This window comes from Sapajus apella, unplaced genomic scaffold (assembly GCF_009761245.1).
Source record: "Sapajus apella isolate SASKATOON/1434 unplaced genomic scaffold, GSC_monkey_1.0 scaffold2, whole genome shotgun sequence".
Classification (NCBI taxonomy): domain Eukaryota; kingdom Metazoa; phylum Chordata; class Mammalia; order Primates; family Cebidae; genus Sapajus; species Sapajus apella.
This window is the reverse complement of record NW_022436942.1, coordinates 14,864,552-14,888,733: the sequence shown is the minus strand read 5'-3', so window position 1 is coordinate 14,888,733 and position 24,182 is coordinate 14,864,552. Positions and strand designations below refer to the sequence as shown.

Below are 24,182 nucleotides of genomic sequence, written 5' to 3'. Positions count from 1 at the left end.
TAAATATAATGGTAGAAAGCTTTTAAAAGCCAACATTATTCTTAATGCTGGAACACCAGCACTATCAACTTAAAATAGAAAAAAAACCAAGGATATCTGCTACCACGATTTACTTCTTAAACTCTTCTGTAACCTTTGTTCAACATTTTGAAATACGAAATCTAAACTTAAGCATACTTAAAGAAAAAGACCATATCATAATTATATTTACTCTAGATACTGTTAGGAACAGGAGATATTGAACATGAAAGACATGACTCTAACCTCAGCTTACAGTAAAGTGAGAAAAATAAGCATTAACAAATAATTATACAAATAATTAGTTACAATTGTGATAACAGATGTAAAGAGTGCAAGGTGCCATGGGACCATATAACAGGGAAACTAACCTAGAATGACAGGAAAGGATTTCTAGGGGAGATAATAGCCATGAATAATGGCCTGAAGTTAGTTAGACAAATAGAGCAATAAAATGCGAAAAGCAAACAGAGGGAAATGTGGCATAAGGGGACATAGTGCCTTCAAGAAATGGAAAAAAAACAAAGAATCATCATCATCATCATCATCATCATCATCAACTCTGGATCATTCTGAGTAAGGGAGAGGTGCCCAAAGGAGGGAACAGGAACAAATCATGCAGGGCTTTGTCAACCATGTTACAAGTTTTAAATTTAAGAGTTCCACCTAGAGAAATAAAATTATCAAATGTTTATTTTTAAAAGTTCACTTTTGCACCTATGTGGACGCTGGATTAGAGTCAGGACATTTTGGATAAGAAAAGAGTTGCAACAGTTCAGAGAAAATAAAGGCCACGGAGATGGGGAACGAGGGTCAAATTTGAGAGATGACTAGGAATTAAAAGAAACTGGATTTCACAATTGACTAGATGGCAAGAGGTGTCAGAAATGATTCCAAAGCCTGGCTTGTGCAACAGAGAACAGAGTAAGTGAGCTGTGGACAGGGAAACATGGGGCTGAGAATGCTTTCTGAACCTTCAGAATTAAACAGCAGCTGCTCTGAGAGAGCAAACACAAAACCAGAAGGATAATGGCATTATTCTTTGACTTCACGGCAGCAAAATCCAGGGGTAGGAATGTCTTCAGTACCTGGAAGGAAGCCTTACCAATTCCAAAATTAAATACACATGTTTGGTGCCTGTCAAAGCAACTCCCATAAAAACTAAGAGGAAATCAGGCAGAGAAGTTGTTCCCTAGTGGAGCTAGCTACAGCTTTAGAATGTACAATTTATATGTTGAGAGCAGAATTCTAACAGGATATACATGGGGAAGGAAAATTCAAGTCCCACCCATCCAGTTTGGGACAAATAATAGGAAAGGATGAGAAAAATAGGAAGAAAAATCAAGGCTTGTAGAAAGATATTGTTAAATGAGAGGAAGATACAGTATTCTAAAAGCAATAGCATAGCATTATTTTAAAATATACTACAAGAGAGTGAGAGGAAAGAAATACAAGTTAAAGGGTACAAACCTTTAGCTGTAGGAAGAATAAGTACTGCAGACCTAACATACAGGATAGTGACTATAGTTAATAATATATTGTACACTTGAAATTTGCTAAGAGAGTAGCTGTCAAGTGTGCTTACCATACAGGAAAATGGTAACCATGTGAGACAATGGATATGTTAATCAGCTGGAATGTGGTAATCATTTCATAATGTATACATACATCAAAACATTACATTGTGTGCCTTAAATATATGCAATTTTTATTCAATCATTAAGAAATATGAAATAATTAAAAATACTATAAGAGGCAAAAATAAACTTTACAAAGCTTCTGCTTTGTACTTCCAATAGTTCAGGAAACATGAACCTGATCAAAGATCAAATCAATATTGAGGGATGTGTTACAATAGCAGAGTGTGAATTAAAATATGAAGTTGGGAAATGTGGCACATAGACACCATGGAATACTATGCAGCCATAAAAAATAATGAGTTCATGTCCTTTGTAGAGACATAGGTGGATCTAGAAACCATCATTCTCAGCAAACTGACACAAGAACAGAAAACCAAATATGGCATGTTTTCACTTATAGGCAGGTGATGAACAATGAGAACACTTGGGCACAGGGAAGGGAACAACACTCACAGGGCTAGGTGGGGGAGTGGAGAGGAGGGGAGTGGTGGGAGGGGAGAGACAGTAAGGCAGGTGGGGAGGATGGGGAGGAATAACACCGGGAGGAATGTCTGATGTAGGCGACAGCGGGTGGGGGATGGAGACAGCAAACCACCATGGCATGTATGCACCTATGTAACAATCCTGCAGGATGCAGGATGTGCACATGTACCCAAGAGCCCAAATAAAACAAACAAGAAAAAAGAAAAAAATATGAAGTTGGAAAAGAGATACATGGAAATAAGAGAGAGTGACAAGGTAAGGAAAAGTATAAGAAAAATTTTAAAAACAGCTAAATTTAAAACACTATTAGTGTTTTAATTTATGATGGATTGAAAAAATGGATTTAAGTAGGAGGCAATGGCAACAAAACTTTGAAACTTACTGGACTCAAGAAAGCAGAATCTCTAGACTGGTAGCCCAGAACGGTCAAAAGAATGGGGAAACTGAAAGCATCATGTTCATCCTGGAAGGGGTGAAGGGTGAGGACAATAAGTGGGAGCATTTGAAAGCTGTTTGAGAGGTAATTACATCTCTAGTTACTCTCCATCAGTCCACATCAGTGTGTGGCTGCCCATCCACCAACCTGGCAGCAAGTTGAAAGTTTTTTGTTTGATTGGAGGGTTTTTCTATTTTGTTTTTTAAGAGAGACAGAGTTATCCTCTGAACTGGGAATCACAAGACAGAGTAGAGGGTGTGTAGGCACCATACTGAAAACAAGGTAAGTGAATAAGCTACAGAATGCTGAACGTGTAACACACTCCCACCCTAACTGCTTTCACCTCTCAACTTTCCAACATCTTAAGCCAAAAGTGAGCTTCTTATGTAAAAAATCTGAACAGTCTAAAAGAGAAAACCTAAATGTATTAACACTAGTGGTTCTCCAACAAAAGACCTACTGCATTATTTTACATTGAGTCTCGATTTTTCAAGCCCCACGAACATACTCAAAGCTTTCAGAGTAGATAGTTTGGAATTATCAATTATTTGAAGAAAGCTTCTAGTATAGAAGATAGAAACCAAAATAGCAAAGTCAGCACAAAATCTTAGGAGAGACTATGCAATAAGAAATAATTTAAAATGGAGGACATGAGATTTTTTTAAAAATAAAGTACACTTAGAAATTAAAAGTACAAGAAGAAGATGTAAAATTTTGCACAGGTTTGATCAATAAAGAAATCTCCCCCAAAAATTTATAGCAAAAAGATAGAAATGAAGGCAGGAGAGAAAACAACACTACTAGAAGACAAGTTTAAGAGATCAAACAACCTAACAATAGGACATCCAGAAACAGAGAGGGGAGAAAATCCTCAATTAAATAATTCAATAAATATTTTCACTGCTGGCATATATGATTTGCCAGACAAAAGGGTACAAAAATGCACAGCTCTGCAGTTAATGATAATGGATCTTTACCACAATATACATCATTTTGAAATTGCAGAAGAGAGAGGGAAGAGGGAAAAAAGGTCACAAACAAAAGATAAACATTACAAATAAGAATTATCTCACACTTTTAATCAGCAACAACACTACAGTGAGAAAATAATGGACAAATATCTTCAAATTTCTACAGGTAATTATTCCCTCCATATATTTGTATACCCAGCCAAACTATCATTTAAATATGGGGTACAATAAAGATATATTAGACAAGCACAGTTTTAAAAAATAAATTTCTTATTTATGTTTTTCCTCAAGAAACAGCTAAATGATACACTTCACCAAAATGAAACAGCAAACTAAAAAATGCTGAAGATGTATAAGACCCAGGAAATGTATCATCATATGTAAGAGATGGGAGGAGGTAATTGTCAGGATGATAGTGAAGAGATATCCCAGGATGAAGTATATATACCAGACGCAGAGGAAAACCAATCCAGACAGGAGCAGTGGCTCAACAGGGCAGACACACTGAGGGCTGTTCTTAAAAAAAAATGCCTGCCATCCTTGTGCTGTCTTTTTAACCTAAAAGAGATGCTTAGGTGAATCTGGCGCAGATTCTTGTCTCAGTTTGTCTTGGCAATAAGCTGATACATTTTTGCTTTCTCTCCTTCTATTTTCCCCTAAGGTTATTCTGCCTGACTCAGCTGAGAACACTCAATTCAGTCATAGAAAGTATGTTGCATCCACCTACTTTTAAGAGCTGGAAGTATGTCTTAATGAGCTTAGAAACATAAAATGCTGAGTATTTTATTCTCTATAGCCACATTACTGCTGGACATCCACAACCTGAACTAGGCTACTACCTTTACACGTCCTGACTGTAGCCACCCTGTTTCATACATCGGCTTACCTATTAAGCTCTCCCAAAGAATCTTAAACTATTAAGGAAGCTGAAGTCAAATTTGGATCCAGAACAACAGGAGTGGGAGAAAAGAGATAGCTAGCTTTCTATGAAATGAACTTAAAATATGCTCTTTATTTAACATGTATATTTATATTTCATTTAAGAGTATATTATCATTTAGCTAATTTTTTCTTTAGTATGACTATAGGCAAAAGAGTCTTAAAGTAAAAATAAATATATATTTTTTAATTTCTGTATCATGCACTCTGCTAGATGCTTCAAAATAATTTTAAAAATCTCATTAGCAGAAATAAAGGTTAGAATCAAATTACAGAAATGACTAATCATTGAGGAGAGAGTCAACTTAATATATGAGAAAGGAAACATGAAAAAGCATTATCAAAAATGAGAAAAAGGTTGCAACATACAGAGAACAGAAAATAATGATCCAACTTGGATAGTAAATATTTCTGGGAAGAAAAAACACCAAAAAGATAAAAGCATCAAAGACAAAATAAAAGTAAGATTTTCTTAGAAAATGGAAACCTAAGTTTGAAAGGTTTCACTCAATATTAAAAGACACAAAAACACAAACCCCGTGTCTATCTAGATTTCTATATGGGTTCTATGTCTTTTAATTTTGATCTATCTATTGATAGACAGATATGCATGTTTATTTTTTTAAATTCAAACATAAAGAAACTATCTTAAAAGTATCAATATTACCATCCCTCAAACAAAATTACCTACAGCTAGTAAAGAGATAAACCTGGTTTAAATTCAAATTGTCTGAGTCTCTGAAACTGTTCTACTATACTAATATGCTAATAGATTGACAACGTAAAATTTAAAGTACTGACTGTTAATTATTTATAAGTAGCTCTTATAAAGCCATGATAAAAACAGTGTCTACTAACACAAAGAATAAAATATATGAAAAGGTGATTAAGAAATATTAATTGTCAATAAACCAGTAAAAGTTTTACTTATCATCCTTAGTAATTAAAAATCACAAATTAAAAGAGGATAAAATTGGCAAAGATTAAATAGAATAATAAATCTCAGTGTTGATAAGGGTTTATAAATACAAGCATTCATTCTCTGCTAAGAATATAAATTGACAGGTTGACAATTTGACAACATATATCAATATGCATACATTTTAATGTGTGTGTTAATAAATGAACATTCTATGATTCTAGTCTAGATCATTTTTATTAGTGATATTTTATGCTTTCTAAATATCCTAAAATGAGTACAAATCATTTTTATAATTGAAAGTATCATTGTCAAAACATCCTGTACTACAAATCTAGCCTAAGTAAATAAACAGATATGGAAAAAACAGTTATGAATGTTTATTGCAGCATTATTTTTACTTAAAAAAAAACAGCTCAAACAATAATATGGTATGGTTAAAAAATTTTCAGAGGAAATGTAAAGAAATACTCACAAAAAATAAGTGAAAATGTAAGATACAAATCTATAAGTACAGCATAGTCTTAATATGAACAGTATTTGAGTGTTAATGGTGTATGTATAGTGGAATTACAGGTGTTTTAAAGTTTTTGCTTTATATTTTTATATATTTTTCAGTCGTCTTCAACAATAGCTTATATTTTACATTCTAAAATATAAAAACATTATTTTAAACATTACATTTGAAAAGTATGTAACTGAAAATATACAACATATGTAACCAAGCTTTAAGAGCTATATAAGATTCTGAAACAAAAGAAATATGGAGTTGGCAAAGACACAAATTATCCAAATAACAGAAAATAAGAATAGTTCAAAATTAACTTTATCCATTTATTAATATTCAAAAGTATAAATTAAAATATAAATAAGAGACTATGTCTAGACCTCCTCATTTAATAAAGATATTCGATTTAATTTTCTTAAAAAATTAGTAGCCAGCCAGTATTTTCAGAGTGGTGAGAGGGGAAGCTTTATATACTTCCGCAAGGAAATAAAAAGTAATTAGAGAATACATAGAAATACTCTTCTGGCAAATATTTGTCCTTTTCTTCTGAAACATTTACCTTTCTACATTCTTCTCTGTATTGAAGGGAGCTGGGAGCTTAGATACTAGATTTCCCTGACTGCTTTACCAGCTAGCTGCTGATTAGTTTCTAATGGCAACCTTTGCTCAGGGATTCCCAATTGGCCTGACCAAGGCTTTTTCAAAACTATGCTGAAGTTTGAGGCTCTTCCTACTTAATCCTCCTTCCTTCTCTTCTTTCATGGGTGTCAAACCCTCATAGGCTGAAGGTTCATGCCCTCTTTCTCCTGCACCCCCTCTTTATGCTTAATATTTATTTATACTTTATATTTTTATTTATTTATTTATTTATACTTTATATTTATTAAGGTGTTTCCACCCGTTAATTTTTGGTGTGTTGAATTCCGTCTTGGTGTCTGCTTCTTAGGGGACCGCACTCTTATAAGACCCAGGGAAGGAAGAAACCACCTATTTTTTCCTACTTCTGGCTTCAGAAGTGCTAAGGTAAGGTACTATAGATGCCCGTGGGCTTTAACAGCATTAGCAGAGAGTGTAGCAGCATTGGCAGCATTCAGCCTCTCAGGCAGCTCCTGTAGTATCATGAGAGAAATGGTTCCTGGTTTCCTGCTCAGTAGCCATGAATTGATTCCTACAGCACAGGAGGGCTTCATCAGCCACTATAGCATGTACAATCAGGAGCCCTGTGTAACACTGTGTTGCTCCTTGCTCTCCGACTTCTAAGGACAGGAACAGCTTTCTGAAGCTACAAGTGTCTGGTGACAGTATCATTCTTCCCTATTTCCTTTCCAGCCCATTCAGCACTTTGGCACCAATTCCCTGTTTTAAGCTGCCCTACTGTGATTCCAATTTTCCTGACTGGATGTTGAATGATACACACCTAACCATTTCATTTTTTTTGAACCCCAAAGTTCTCATTTGTACTAAATATTGAAAAAATTAATATTACATGTGAACGAAAATTATACAAAGGTTTTTATTTAGTATTAACAAATCAAATGTCTCAAAGAAATCTAAAAATTAGAATTTTGTTAAGAGATTTAGGGTGCATTTATATAATGTTTTTCCATGCTCCAACTAAAATATATGTTTATGGATATTTTTAGATACATGTAAACTCTCAATGTTTACTGCTAAGAGAAAAAAAAAAAAAACAGGAGGGATAGATCAAAGATGGTCATTTAGGAAGAGGTAAGGATTGTAGCTCCCAGTGAAAGCGCAGAGGGTGAGTGGACGCCGCATTTTTATTGCCCACAGACTAGGAAATTCCCAGGCGGAGGAGCTCCACGAGTCACCAGCGCGGCTGTTTCAGCCAGCGCGGCTGCTTTGTCGGCGCCCCGGAGCAGCGGTTCTCCTTACAAAATACACTGGTCCGGGTGCCCCTTTGGCTGGTGATTGGAGCCACGGGAAGTTGCCCATTCGTCTGTTTAAAAAGGGGACTGAGCAGGGAACCAGGACAGTAGATTCCAGGGCAAAAAAAGCGCCATGAATCTCAGTGCTGCTGTTTAAGCCAGCGCAATGACTTGCTGCAGGGGAAAAAACTCAGACCCAGCGCCTCTTCATCAGGCGACTGGAACACCAACTTTAAAAAAAAAAAAAAAAAAAGGCTCTGAGGCAGGGAGCCAGCAATCAGGCTTGGCTGGTCCCACCCCCACAAAAGAACAGTAATCAGAAACTCTCTGGATTGAGAGTTTCACAGCAAGCGCAGCTGAACCCGGGATGGTCCAGCTCTGTGGGGGAGGGGCATCCGTCATTACCGCGGCAGCCCACCACTACAGAGGCAGTCAGCCAATGCTGAGGCAGCCCGTCGTTACCAAGGCAACCTGCCATTGCTGAGGCAGCCTGCCACTACAGAGAGGCTCCACCCCAACAGAGGGGGGCCACCATTGCCAAGGCAGTTCTAACTATACCCATATAAACAGGACTGAAGGGAAGTTCACTCGGCAGCTGGGCGGAGCCCACAGCAGCTCAGCAAAGCCTCTGCAGGCAGACAGTGACTAGGCTGCCTCCTTGCTGGGCAGGGCAGCTCTGAAGGAAAAAAAAAGAAGGCAGCAGCATAACGGAAACTCATAAAGCCCTAAATCCCTGGGACAGAGCACCTGGGAACAAAAAGCGGCTTATGAGTTATGCTGCAGCAGACATAACTGTACCTGCCCAGCAGCTCTGAATGAACAACGGAGCTCACAGCTCAGCATTTGAGCTCCTATAAAGAAAAGACCGTCTCTTCAAGCAGCTCCCTGACCCCTGTATATCCAAAGAGCCACCTCATAAAGGAGAGAACAGACTGACACTTGGCAGATATCCTTCTGGATCAAAGATAGCAGAAGAAGGAAACTGGTAACAACCCTTACTGTTCAGCAGCTGCTGCAGGTGATCCCCAGGCAAGCAGCGCCTGGAGTGGACCTCAGCAGATCTACAGCAGAGGTACCAGACTGTCTGAAGGAAAACCAAGAAACAGAAATAACCTCATCATCAACAAACAGAACGTCCACTCAGAGACCCAATCTGAAAGCCAGCAACTACAAAGACGACAGGTGGATAAATCCATAAAGATGGGAAGAAATCAGCGCAAAAAAGATGAAAACACCTGACACCAGAACACCTCTCCTCCTAAAAGGGATCACAACTCCTCACCAGCAAGGGAACAAGGTTAGATGGAGAACGAGTGTCATGAAATGACAGAATCAGACTTCAGAAGGTGGGTAGTAAGAAATTTCTGTGAACTAAAAGAACATGTTCTAATCCAATGCAAAGAAACTAAGAACCTCAAAAAAAGATTTGACAAAATGCTAACCAGAATGGACAAAATAGAAAGGAATATAAGTGAATTGATGGAGCTGAAAAATTCAACACAAGAACTTCATGAAGCATGCACAAGTATCAACAGCCGAATTGACCAAGCAGAAGAAAGGATATCAGAGGTCGAACATCAACTCAATGAAATAAAACGGGAAGGCAAGAATGGAGAAAAAAGGGTAAAAAGGAATGAACAAAGTCTCCAAGAAATGTGGGACTATGTGAAAAAACCTAATCTACGTTTGATAGGCGTACCTGAATGCGACGAAGAGAATGAATCCAAGCTGGAAAATACTCTTCAGGATATTATCCAGGAAAACTTCCCCAACCCCAATATAAATTTATATATTTATATATTCCCCAATATAAATGCAGGCAAATATTCAAGTCCAGGAAATACAGAGAACACCACAAAGATATTCGTCAAGAAGAGCAACCCCAAGGCACATAATCGTCAGATTCACCAGGGTTGAAATGAAGGAGAAAATACTAAGGGCAGCCAGAGAGAAAGTCGGGTTACCCACAAAGGGAAGCCCATCAGACTCACAGCAGATCTCTCAGCAGAAACCCTACAAGCCAGAAGAGAGTGGGGGCCAATATTCAGCATCCTTAAAGAAAAGAAGTTTCAACCCAGAATCTCCTATCCAGCCAAACTAAGCTTCATAAGTGAAGGAAAAATAAAATCCTTTGTGAACATGCAAGTACTCAGAGATTTCATCACCACCAGGCCACCTTTACAAGAGCTCCTGAAAGAGGCTCTACACATATAAAGGAACAACCAGTACCTGCCACTCCAAAAACATGCCAAATGATAAAGAGAATCAACACAATGAAGAATCTGCATCAACTATTGGGCAAAACAGCCAGCTAGCACCAAAATGGCAGTATCAAATTCACACATAACAATATTAACCCTGAATGTAAATGGACTAAATGCCCCAATCAAAAGACACAGACTAGCAAATTGGATAAAAAGCCAAAACCCATCAGTATGCTGTATCCAGGAAACCCATCTCACATGCAAGGATACACAAAGGCTCAAAATAAAGGGATGCAGGAAGATTTACCAAGCAAATGGAGAGCAAAAAAAAGCAGGAGTTGCAATTCTCATCTCTGATAAATTAGACTTTAAAGCAACAAAGATCAAAAGAGACAAAGAAAGACATTACATAATGGTAAAATGATCAACGCAACAAGAAGAGCTAATGATCTTAAATATATACACACCCAATACAGGAGGACCCAGATACATAAGGGAAGTTCTTAATGACTTACAAAGAGACTTAGACTCCCACACAATTATAGTGGGTGACTCTAACACCCCATTGTCAATATTAGACAGATCAACCAGACAGAAAATTAACAAGGATATCCAGGACTTGAACTCAGACCTGGACCAAGGAAACCTAATAGACATTTACAGAACTCTCCATCCCAAATCCACAGAATATACATTCTTCTCAGCACCACATCACACCTACTCTAAAACTGACCACATAATTGGGAGTAAATCACTCCTGAGCAAATGCAAAAGAACGGAAATCGTAACAAACAGTCTCTCAGACCACAGTGCAATCAAGTTAGAACTCAGAATTCAAAAACTAACCCAGAACCACACAGCTTCATGGAAACTGAACAACTTGCTCTTGAATGTTGACTGGATAAACAATGAAATGAAGACAAAAATAAAGATGTTCTTCGAAACCAATGGAATGAAGACACAGCATACCAGAATCTCTGGGACACATTTAAAGCAATCTCTAGAGGAAAATATATAGCAATAAGTGTCCATATGAGAAGCAAGGAGAGATCAAAAATTGACACCCTATCATCAAAACTGAAAGAGCTAGAGGAGCAAGCTCAAAAAAACTCAAAGTCTAGCAGAAGACAAGAAATAGCTAAGATCAGAGCAGAACTGAAGGAGATAGAAACATAAGAAACCCTTCAAAAAATCAATAAATCCAGGAGCTGATATTTTGAAAAGATCAACAAAATAGACAGACCACTAGCCAGGTTAATAAAAAAGAAAAGGGAGAATAACCAAATTGATGCAATAAAAAACGATAAAGGGGATATCACCACAGATTCCACAGAAATTCAAACCATCATCAGAGATTATTACAAACAACTCTATGCACATAAACCAGTAAACCTGGAAGAAATGGATAAATTCCTGGACACTTGCCTCCTCCTAAGCCTAAACCAGGAAGAAGCCAAAACCCTGAACAGACCCATAACAAGGTCTGAAGTTGAGGCAGCAAGTAAGAGCTTACCACCCAAAAAAAGCCCAGGTCCAGATGGGTTCATAGCCGAATTCTAGCAGACATACAAAGAGGAGCTGGTACCATTCCTTCTGAAACTATTCCAAACAATACAAAAAGAGGGAATTCTTCCCAAATCATTTTATGAGACCAACATCATGCTGATTCCAAAACCCAGCAAAGACTCAACAAGAAAAGAAAACTTCAGGCCAATATCCATGATGAACATAGAAGCAAAAATCTTCAATAAAATACTGACAAGCCAATTGCAACAGCACATCAAAAATCTTATCCACCCTGACCAAGTAGGCTTCATACTGGGGATGCAAGGCTGGTTCAACATACGCAAGTCTATAAACGTAATTCACCACATAAACAGAACCAAAGACAAAAACCACATGATTATCTCAATTGATGCAGAGAAGGCCTTTGACAAAATTCAATAGCTCTTTATGCTAAATACCCTCAATAAGCAAGGTATTGATGGAACGTATCTCAAAATAATAAAAGATATTTACGACAAACCAACAGCCAATATCATACTGAATGGGCAAAAACTGGAAGCATTCCCCTTGAAATGTGGCACTAGACAAGGATGCCCTCTCTCACCACTCCTATTCAATATAGTACTAGAAGTTCTAGCCAGAGCAATCAGGCAAGAAAAAGAAATAAAGGGCATTCAAATAGGAAAGGAGGAAGTCAAATTGTCTCTATTTGCAGACGACATGATTGTATATCTAGAAGACCCCATTGTCTCAGCCCCAAATCTCCTGAAACTGATAAGCAACTTCAGCAGTCTCAGGATACAAAATCAATGTGCAAAAATCACATGCATTCCTATACACCAATAACAGACTTAAAGAGAGCCAAATCAAGAACAAATTTTCATTCACAATTGCCACAAAGAGAATAAAATACCTAGGAATACAACTAACAAGGAACGTAAAGGACCTCTTCAAGGAGAACTACAAGCCACTGCTCAACGAAATAAGAGAGGACACAAACAGATGGAGAAACATTCCATGTTCATGGTTAGGAAGAATCAATATCGTGAAAATGGCCATACTGCCCAAAGTAATTTACAGATTCAATGCTATCCCCATCAAGCTACCAATGACCTTCTTCGCAGAACTGGAAACAACCACCTTAAACTTCATATGGAACCAAAAGAGAGACCGCATAGCCAAGTCAATTCTAAGCAAAAAGAACAAAGTGGGAGGTATCACACTATCGGACTTCAAACTATACTAGAAGGCTACAGTAATCAAAACAGCATGGTACTGGTACCAAAACAGAGATATAGACCAATGGAACAGAATAGAGGTCTTGGAGGCAACGCAACATATCTACAACCATCTGATCTTTGACAAACCAGACAAAAACAAGCAATGGGGAAAGGATTCCCTGTTTAATAAATGGTGTTGGGAAAACTGGCTAGCCATGTGCCGAAAGCAGAAACTGGACCCCTTCCTGACACCTTACACTAAAATTAACTCCAGATGGATTGAAGACTTAAACATAAGACCTAACACCATAAAAACCCTAGAAGAAAATCTAGGCAAAACCATTCAGGACATAGGTGTAGGCAAGGACTTCATGACCAAAACATCAAAAGCATTGACAACAAAAGCCAAAATAGACAAATGGGACCTAATCAAACTCCACAGCTTCTGCACAGCAAAAGAAACAGTCATTAAGGTGAATTGGCAACCAACAGAATGGGAAAAAATTTTTGCAGTTTACCCATCTGACAAAGGGCTGATATCCAGAATATACAAAGAACTAAAACAGATTTACAAGAAAAAAACTAACAAGCCCATTCAAAAGTGGGCGAAGGATATGAACAGACACTTTACAAAAGAAGACATACGTGAGGCCAACAAACATATGAAAAAATGCTCATCATCACTGGTCATCAGAGAAATGCAAATCAAAACAACATTGGGATACCATCTCACGCCAGTTAGAATGGTGATCATTAAAAAATCTGGAGACGACAGATGCTGGAGAGGATGTGGAGAAATAGGAACACTTTTACACTGTTGGTGGTAGTGTCAATTAGTTCAACCATTGTGGAAGACAGTGTGACAATTCCTCAAGGACCTAGAAAGAGAAATTCCATTTGACCCAGCAACCCCATTACTGGGTACATACCCAAAGAATTACAAATCGTTCTACTATAAGGACACGTGCACACGAATATTCATTGCAGCACTGTTTACAATAGCAAAGACCTGGAACCAACCCAAATGCCCATCGATGATAGACTGGACAGGGAAAATGTGGCACATATACACCATGGAGTATTAGGCAGCAACCAAAAACGATGAGTTTGGGTCTTTTGTAGGGACATGGATGAACCTGGAAACCATCATTCTCAGCAAACTGACAGAAGAGCAGAAGATCAAACACCACATGTTCTCACTCATAGGCGGGTGTTGAACAATGAGAACACATGGACACAGGGAGGGGAGCACTATACACTGGGGTCAGTTGGGGGGAAATAGGGGAGGGAGGGTGGGGGGTGGGGAGCTGGGGAGAGATAGCAAGGGGAGAAATACCAGATGTAGGTGATGGGGAGGAAGGCAGCAAATCACACTGCCAAGTGTGTACCTATGCAACAATCTTGCATGTTCTTCACATGTACCCCAAAACCTAAAATGCAATAAAATAAATAAATGGGGAAAAAAAAGACAGTATAGTTGAATATATATGTTTATCATATGATTCATCAAATACTACTTCTAAAAATATATCCTGGAGGAATTTTGCATGTGTGAACCAAAACAAATGTGTTAATAATGTCCACAGCAGCACTGTCAATAACAAGAACAACCCAAACATCCATCAACAGTAAAAGAGAGAAATACATCTTAGTACATTAATACAATAAAATCCTATATCACAACACAGATGAATCTCAAGAGAAAAACATTGACAGTAAGAAGCAAATCACATTTTTAAAATGCCTATAATAGAATTACATTTTTACAAAATTAAAAACTAGATGTATTATATCAGTCTATTTTCATGCTGCTATAAAGAACTGCCCAAGACTGGGTAATTTATAAAGGATAGAGGTTTAATTGACTCACAGCTAAGCATGGCTAGGGAGGCCTCAGGAAACGTGCTATCATGGCAGAAGGAAAGGGAAAAGCTGGCACTTTCTTCACAGGGCAGCAGGATGCAGTGAGTGCCAACAGGGGAAATGCCAATATTTATAAAACCGTCAGATCTTATGAGACTCATGGTCATGAGAAAAGCATGAGGGAAAATACCCATGATCCAATTACTTCCGCCTCATCCCACCCTTGACATGTGGGAATTATTACAATTCATGGTGGTATTTGGGTAGGGACACAAAGCCAAACTGTATCACCAGACAAAGCAATATTCCCCACCCACCTCTCCTCACAGACGGAGTCTCACTGAAATCTCCACCTCTCAGGTTCAAGGAATTCTCTTGCCTCAGCCTCTCAAGTAGCGGGGACTACAGGTTCGCACCACCGTGCCCAGCAATTTTTTTGTATTTTTAGTGGAGACGGGGTTTCACCATATTGGCCAGGCTGGTCTCAAACTCCTGACCTCATGATCTGCCCACCTCGGCCTCCCAAAGTGCTGAAATTACAGGCATAAGCCACCACACCCTGCCCCAACAAAGCAATATTCTATTGTTCAAAAATAAGAAGTTAGGAAAGGGACATGTGTGGGAAGAGGGGTTGTAATCAGCAACTCTGAGGAGCTGACAACCTTCTAGTACTGGTTGATAACTGCACGGTAATTTGCTTTACATTTATTTTTTATAATACGTAAGTGTTTTATTTACTGTTATATAAGCACTAAATATTTTAAAATAAAAAAAGAGAAGAAAAGAATCAGGTTATGAAAGCATCACTCCTAGAAACGAGCAACTCTACCTGCATGGTTTAACACAGAATCACTAATTCAGGGCAGCATAATCTCTCACAACTAGTCTTTGTCAATAAGTGTATGAATACATAAAATAATTGATGAACACCATACTCTCAAATACATATAACATGTTTATGATTAAACCAGATGAAACTATGCCCACATGCTGTTTAATAATTTCTGCATGGAGAAATTATGAGTAACTTGATTTCTCTTCTTGGTATATTTCTTTCTTTCCAAAGTTTCTCAAATAAATCTATATTACTTTGAAAATTCAATAAAATGCATAATAAAAATGTGTCATTAAAAGTCCACAATACAGTTTATGTTCTAGCTATTTTTCTTTCTCTTAGGACATTAATCCAATTGTTTCTTATCAACAAGAAAAACACTATAAATTATAAATCAGTGCTCTTAAACTTTGGTGTACATCCTAATAGCTGCAAGCCAGCCCAAGAGATCCTAGTAATATCCTAGGCTAAATTGGATCAAACAAGTTTAACTGTAAGAAAATCAGCATTCTGAATATTTCCCCGAAGGATCTGCCCCAGCCACCTCCCCAGGCTAACTGTGCACCACCAACCTCTTTGCTCCCTGCTCTCCAGTCACAGCAATCTTTTTTTTTTATTTATTGTACTTTAAGTTCTGGGGTGCATGTGCAGATCTTGCAGGACTGTTGCATAGGTACACAGATGCCATGGTGGTTTGCTGTCTCCACCCCCCCCCCCACTGACACCTGCATCAGGCATTTCTCCCAGTGTTATCCCTCCCCAACCTCCCTGCACTGCCCCTTTCTGTCCCTCCTCTAGCCCCTTACCCTGGCAACATACCCTAGTGTGTGATGCACCCCTCCCTGTGTCCATGAGTTCTCATTGTTCAACACCCACCTATGAGTGAGAACATGCAGAGTTTGATTTTCTGTTCTAGTGTTAGTTTGCTGAGAATGGTGGTTTCCAGGTTCATCCATGTCCCTACAAAGGACACAAACTCATCATTTTTTATGGCTGCTTAGTTTTCCATGGTATATATGTGCCACATTTTCTTTGTCCAGTCTATCATTGATGGGAATTTGGATTGGATCCAGGTCTTTGCTATTGTAAACAGTGCCGCAATGAACATATGTGTGCATGTGTCTTCATAAAAGAACTATTTATAAACCTTTGGGTATATACCCAGTAATGGGATTGCTGGGTCAAATGGAATTTCTATTTCTAGATCCTTGAGGAATCACCACACTGTCTTGCACAATGGTTGAACTAATTTACACTCCCACCAACAGTGTAAAAGTGTTCCTATTTCTCCACATCAGTCTCAGCTATCTTACTTCAACTCCAGAGAATTCTTTCATTCATGTCTCAGTAGCTTGGCTGCTGCTCCTGCCTGGATGTCTAGCCCTTCCTCTATCTTCATTCAGATCTTAGCTCCAATGTCTCCTCCCTTGAAAAGTCTTCCCTGAAACTGTACTCCAGCCATTTTACAGTTTATATACTCTTAACATCCTGAAATTTTATCTTCACAGCACTTGACTGTTTTGCTCACAGCACAGTGAGTCTGTTTTGCTCACTTTTGTTTAGTTTTCTTTGATAGAGAGCTCGCTGCAACCTCAGCCTCCTAGGTTCAAGTGATTCTCCCACCTCAGCCTCCAGAGTAGCTAGGATTAAAGGCATATGCCACCCCACCTGGCTAATTTTTGTATTTTTTAGTAGAGATGAGGTTTCACCATGTTGGCCAGGCTGGTCTCAAATTCCTGGCCTCAAGTGATCCACCAGTTTCCACCTCCCTGAGTGCTGGGATTACAGGTGGGGGCCACTGCACCTGGCCTCACTTTTTTTCTTTTTTCCTTTCTGTTTTTAAAAGAAAGGATCTGGCTCTGTCATTCAGCTGGAGTGCAATGGCATGATCCTAGCTCACTGCAATTTTGAAAGTAATCCCCCTGCCTCAGCCTCCCAAGTAGCTGGGACTACAGGCACAGGCCACTGTACCTGAACAATTTTTTTTAAATCATTTTTCTTAGAGAGGGGTTCTCACCTTGTTGCCCAGGCTGGTCTCAAACTCCTGGCTTGAAGTGATCCTCCCATCTCTGCCTCCCAAAGTGCTGGGATTACAGGAATGAGCCATTGTGACCAGCCTGCCCACTTTTGTATCTCCAGAATTTGACTTAAAGCCCAACACTTAACAGATACTCAGCATATATTTTGTTTCATGGATGGTTAGTTGGATAAATTAATAAACTATCAAATGAATCAACAAATGAAGATCTGCCAAAAAATTCATGGCTATGTCTCCCAGACTCTGAACCAAAAATCATCTTTATTTTAAAATTTGGTTATTACCATACTGTATACATGTGATGAAACATCACACTGTACTCTATAAATAAGTACAATTGTCATATATCAATTAAAAATAAAACAAAATTTAAAATTTTGTTTTTCTTTAAAAAAGATCGATTCAATCAAAAGTTCTCACTCAGACTAATAATTAGCGTGTATTACAATGAGAGTAACATATATTCAACCCTTGCTAATCAAACTAACTTTTTTAGGCTCCTTTTTTTGTGTGCATAACTCACCTGTGTGTATCTCTTTCAAACAAAATAAAACTTCTTTTCCAACCCCCAAACCCAGTGATGACTCATTCTCCTGAGATTTAGTTTGGATGTGATGTGTAAAGAAAGAAAAGACAAGAAAACATATTAGCCTTCTAAGATTAATGACTATATTTTTCTGTTGGGAACTTAGAGTCCTAAACTAAAATGTCTCCTCTCTGATCCCCAATATCAGAAGCTATACCTCTTGTAATTGCTTTCAAGGGGGAAATACCACTCATTCTTTGTGACTGACTGTCACAATACTCTGACTTAATCCCCTACAAAATGCCCAGCTCAATATAATTGTAAGAATTCAGGGCAGTATCTTTCTGTGGCAGTTTGAGCAGTAAACTTATTTGTTTGTATGTGAGGGACTGTTAGTTCTCAGAGCACAGAAGGTTTTATTAAGAAGATGACAACAATTTCTGATTTTCAGATACCCATGTTTTCAAATCCAAATGTTGTGGATTTCCAGTGCCCCGACATCATGTTCAGAAAATGGAGTAATACAATTCTCCATTTGGTGGCTCTTGAGAGCAGGATATTATTGTACTTCTATTTTGGTAGAAGTATTTATTTACTCAGTGTCTTTCATCTTCTACATTGACCTGTTCTGTAATGACCTATCTACCACTTTTTCCCATACATATTCTCACTGTGCACACCATCCTCCTTTCTAATTGTCTCTGGATGTGCTTGAAAGCATTCATACCTATTGCTGTTCTGCCTGGAGCATCCTTTCCGTGCATATTCCCCTGGCTGACTCCACTGGAAACTTTCAATTTTACCCAAAGGCCTATTGAAAATTATACTCCCTCCTGAATACTTTCTATACATTTTCTTCCTTTATATATTTTCCAGATCATTTATATCGTAAAACATCCCATTTTATTTATTTCTCTTATTACCTATTTTCCCACTTCTAGAATAAACATCCCATGAAGACAAAGATTTTTGTCTCTTTTCTGTACTGCTATATTCTCTTGCCTTAATGTAGTTACTCAGAAATCATTAAGTAAACAAACAACTTTTCCATGAGAAATATCCAGTTGAAATGACCAATATACTATGCTCTGGGTCTAGGAGAACTTGTTTCCAGAACGGGGATCAGTTTACCAGTGGAAACAGTAACAGTGTCAGTAAACACGGAGCTACAGCTGTTGCCTGATCATCTATCAGTCTGTGCTCCTTATATTGACAGAGCAGAGAAAGAGAGAGAAAATGAGTTCAATGTTGATGGGGTAAATATAAAGTTCCCTGATGACCGTGAGGAAAGACCATTCCTAAAGTTCTAGACGCTGTAGGAATCCAGAACATTGATCAGATACTCCCATGATCCATTGGGGCATCTTGTGGAATTCCCGTGCCCAGTTATAACTACCAATGCATAAGTAAAGCAGCAAGAGATTGGTAACCCAGGGCTCAGAATTTTTAGTAAAACATTAGGAAAGCCTCCTAGATGAGTAGAAGTGTTAGCAAAAAGAGAGGAAAATCTAGAATGGCTGGGGGTAGGGTGTACAGACCATGAGCACCAACTACATTAATGGTACTCTCACTATTCCTCTTCAAGTAAGTCTTCTTGGAAATTGTGACCAACCAAAATCTTGAATAAGCTTTGCCTGGATGGAGTGACCTTCAGTGAGACACAGACAGAGCTGAGGACAAAGACTGCTTCTGGTACACTATCAAAATCCTTTAGGGATGTGCAGCTTTCCTCCACGTGCTGTGAATGTTCTCTGATCACAGTCCACAGCTGCCCCCTTCTTTAGAGACTTACCTTCTGCTAAAGACAAGCCACTTCCCTAGAGAGGTTATTCCTTACCATGGGGAATAGGCAAGTAGCTAATGGACACAAGGGTAGACAAGGTCATCTATCTTGCCTCAAGGAGGGACTATCTCTGTGGAGCAATTCATGTTTCAGAGATTCCCCATAGGAGCAGATTGGGTGATTCTCCAGCTGAGACTCTATTTGTGCTTAGTTTTTATCTCCTGCCCTAGCTTGCTTTGCTTGCTCTCATTCTCCTGAGAGCACTCTTTCAATAAATCACGTAAATAAGAATTCCTGACTTGGCTCTGCTTCCAAATGCAAATTGTCTCTGAAAGAATACATTGTAATGACAGGCCTTCAAAATTCCCACAAATACAATTCTGATGAACATGAGCTTATAATTAAAAAAAAAGCCATAAAATAAATTAATTACCATGAGTGAAAGTCGCTAGGAAGGAAACACAAAGTCGTATCAGATGGAAATATATGTTATGTAGTAATACTTTTAAAAACATGAAGATGAAAACCTATCAAAAGTTTGCAGATTAGGAAGAAAAAAAGACATAATTTTGGTAATATATAATAAATAAAATCAAAACTTAATATGTGAATTAAATAGTAGATTAGACCCAAGGGAACACAGAATTAGTGTGGTAGAATAAAAATGTGAATAAATATCCCAGAATAGAATAAAGCACAGAGAGACTTGAAGGTAAAAAAAAAAAAAGTATATGTAAAATAAAGGTTGAAATACATAGAGAAAAGAGTGAAAAATCTGACATATACCTAGCTCCTAGCCAGGATTCTAGTTTAATAGAGACAGTGGTGGGTGAACAAACTACATTTCAAGAGATGGTGCCTATAGTTTTTCAGAGTTCATGAGAGACACCAATCCAGAGACTTGGGAAATCAAATAAATCCCAAATTGTGTATGTAAAAAGCAATTCACTAGTACATATATTTCATGGTTATTTGGAGCAAGACTGCCTAGATTGGAATCCCAGCTCCTAACTGGGCAACCTGGGACAAATTGCTTCACTTATCTTTGTCATAGTTTCTGATCTCTAAAAATGGTTTTAAAAATAATATCTATCACATAGATGGTTATGAGATTAAATGAGTTGACATCTTTAATGCTCTTTAGTGCTATTAAATTTCTAATATTCATCTTTATTACTTTTAGTTTGAATGCTCACCCAGGTGTTCTGGATCAGAAACTGATTTCCTACTAATTAACTCACAATAAATAGAAAGCGAGCTGGTCTGCCTTGCCCTAAGCCTTAACCCTGATGAAAGCCAAGCCAAATGTCATACATTAGTAGCCGAACTTTCTATAGATGACTGACAGAGAACAATGGATTCTTTTCATTTATATACAGGAGAGAGACAACCATTCCCCTTCCCCTCCTGAAAGGGAAGAATATTTTGCTCTGTTGAGATCCTAGGTTTTTACCTTAAACTTTTAGAATTTAACTACATCCTTCCACAGGCCAGATACACCAAACGGGTCTCCAAAGTCTGGGCTTTGTACCTAGGGAGATAGCAGCCCTGCCTTTCTTGGATGGTAAGCACACTAATAATCATTTTATAAACATTCCCTACAACTTACATATATACAACACTTATTATTTTATGCATAAAATATCTCAAAACAAAAAGGATATTTTGTGCAGAAAATATAAAGAAAAGAAAGAAAAAAGAACAAAAGGAAGAAAGATGGAAGAAAGAAAACTTTCATAAAACCTTCATCCAAAATATCAGAGGCAGCATGGAAATGTAAAAGCAAAACAACAGAAAATTCTATCTTCTATGATGTACCAGGTCTGGCGATTTGTTTTCTAACATGATGTGTAATTTCTTATGTTCAAGGACTAGTTTCTTGGCAAGAAGCGAGAAAAGATCTTAGTTTCAGAGTTAGCATAGAACATAACACAATTTAAACGTCTTAAAGTCGCTTTAACAATGATATGCAATATATATCGTGAACAGTTTTTATGAGAGATCCTCTAAGAGACCCCACCATTTGGCTTTGGACATGAGAAAGTATATTCATCATGAACACTTGCTGTGCCAGCCTGATGCCCACAATTCCTATCATTTCCCCACTCCTCCGAATTCTTCTTTCATAAGCTGGGAAGAGCCACTAAGGTGACCATCAGAAAAATTAGGATGGGGTGTGTTTTCTTGTTAAGTCCAAGGCAGGGCTTGGCCCTAATGGATTGTAGCTGTTTTAAAAGATGCGTATTTAATACTACTTTGACCTTTTGTCTGGTTTGTTTTTGCCCATTTGAGATCACAGGGACTGTCCTCTTCAACATCTTTTTAATTTTACACTGATAAAAAATATTAAAGAGAATTTAAAGTCTGATTTGTGGATCAGTATGTTGTATTAATGAAAAAGAAGAAAAATATATGTATATATATTCACACAAACAAAAATACACTGTGGGTAGAAAACAAGATAAAATATGAAGAAACTCTTCATAAAATATTTTTTTTCAGGACGTCTCTTCCTGATTTTAAATACAGGGGGAAGACATTAGTTTTATAAGCATCAGTCCCACACACCAAGTATTTTCTCTCCCTGGTGTTAATGTTCCATGTAATGCTAATTAAATGGACATGTGTAACTAATTCAAGTGTTACAGAATTCAAAGCAGTCTTAATTCCCCCTTCACCCAAAAATAGAATGAGAAACTAAGTTGTTAGTCTCTAGACTTGATAGTGGGAAGACAACTAAATTACATTTTACAGAAAAATCTAAATTGATTTCTCATGAATATTTGATTATGATAGGGACAGTTCAGAAATAGCCCCATTTTAATTCATATGGAAAAGTAGTTATTTATTATATTGAGTCGTACGGCCAAGAAAGAAGGCAGAAAGAATGTAATTGTGAGCTGTCAAGCTTAACACATATGTATAGAGCAAACATTCTCACTCTGTTGAGTGGCAGAATTGAGCCTGCTGAATTATAATACTATGGGCAGTGTCCAAATGGTGGTCAAAGTGGTACTCTGATGTAAAGAAACATGGCCCACAAAAAGCATGGAAAGAAAATTTACCTTTAGACACATTATTAAGATACATATCATTACAGATACTTTCTTTACCAGGATAAGTGCAATCTGAAACTTATCTTTATTACATGCCAAATCAACATTTTATTATCACTATCTAAAAAGGGAAGGAAAGGCAGAGGTATATTTCCATATTCTTTGAACACTATTTGCAGAAATGGCAGTAATCCTGAAAATTTTTGTTTCCCTATCAAAGCCATCTTAAAGATAACTCTGCATTATTACTTAAAGAAAATGGCCAGAGGTGAATCTATACCTACTAAAATTTAACAGACCAGTGGACACAAAACATAACAGTCTGTGTTAAGGGAAGTCATCATCCACAAAGAATTGAGAAAAAAAACAGAAAAGCTTACCTTTATGATGGTTTGCACTGGATACAACTTTCCCCCACAAGGTTACAATAAATATTATTATTAGCAGTTTTCCTTTTGTTGCTTTCTGTAAGTATCTCTTACTCATCCTGGAAATAAAAATAAAAAATCCTAAATATGTAAATTCATAGCTTTTCCATTATAATTGTGCTGCATTTAAAGCTCTCTTCTATACTTTAACCCCTTCAACTCCTGAAAACTGTATTTCTTATATTTAAAATGCTGTTCACTGTATACAAATGACGATCAGAGAAAATAAAGGTTTTTCAAAGTACCTTGATATGATGCAAGAAATAAGTAAAGCTCTGCCTCAGTCAGTGTTCGTCCACTTAACCATATTCTAAATCAGTCTGGAAATATTACCATATTTCTCTCCATATAAACATAGATTTAATTTATTAACAAAATCCAAGGCATGGTCATTTGAATAATCTTTAAATTAATGATTTATTATTTTACTTTTTTCCTAACAATTGCCAAGTCAAATGGACAGTGTAACAGTTTAGATGTAATTGCTTACATGAATTCCCGCACAGAATATGGTCACTTCAGACCTATTAATGTGCTTTTTAAAAATCACCTGGCTATCTACATTCCTTACTGCAAAGTAACCTCATCCTCCTAATGTGCACAACTCTGCTACAGGCGACACAATATTGTGAGATTCCACCTTGGTGTACATTCCCAAAAGTAAGAGAAAAATGAAAAAACAGAATAAAAAAATACCGAATCAACCTTTTCATGTTGAATTCATAAAAACAGGGAAAGCAAAAACTGTTATTAAAAAATAATACATATTTATAATAAAAGTTCAGAACTTACTTTCTCCAGCACTTTCTACAACATTCTTTCACTTGTTCTGAAAAACAAATTTGGCCTGTAGGTATATCCATCCCCATTTTGTAAATGAGGAAATTTGGAAATTTGCCTGGGCCACATGTAATGACCGA

General features: G+C 37.5%; 1 protein-coding gene across 1 annotated transcript in view; it reads right to left on the bottom strand.

The window, feature by feature from the left end:
- Positions 1-24,182, bottom strand: part of TAFA2 (TAFA chemokine like family member 2) — a 488,455-nt gene that overhangs the window by 138,400 nt on the left and 325,873 nt on the right. The window contains exon 2 of the mRNA XM_032284561.1: positions 23,215-23,321. Within this exon, the coding sequence (XP_032140452.1) occupies positions 23,215-23,320 (106 nt within the window). The 5' untranslated portion in view covers position 23,321. The remainder of the gene's footprint in view (positions 1-23,214; positions 23,322-24,182) is intronic.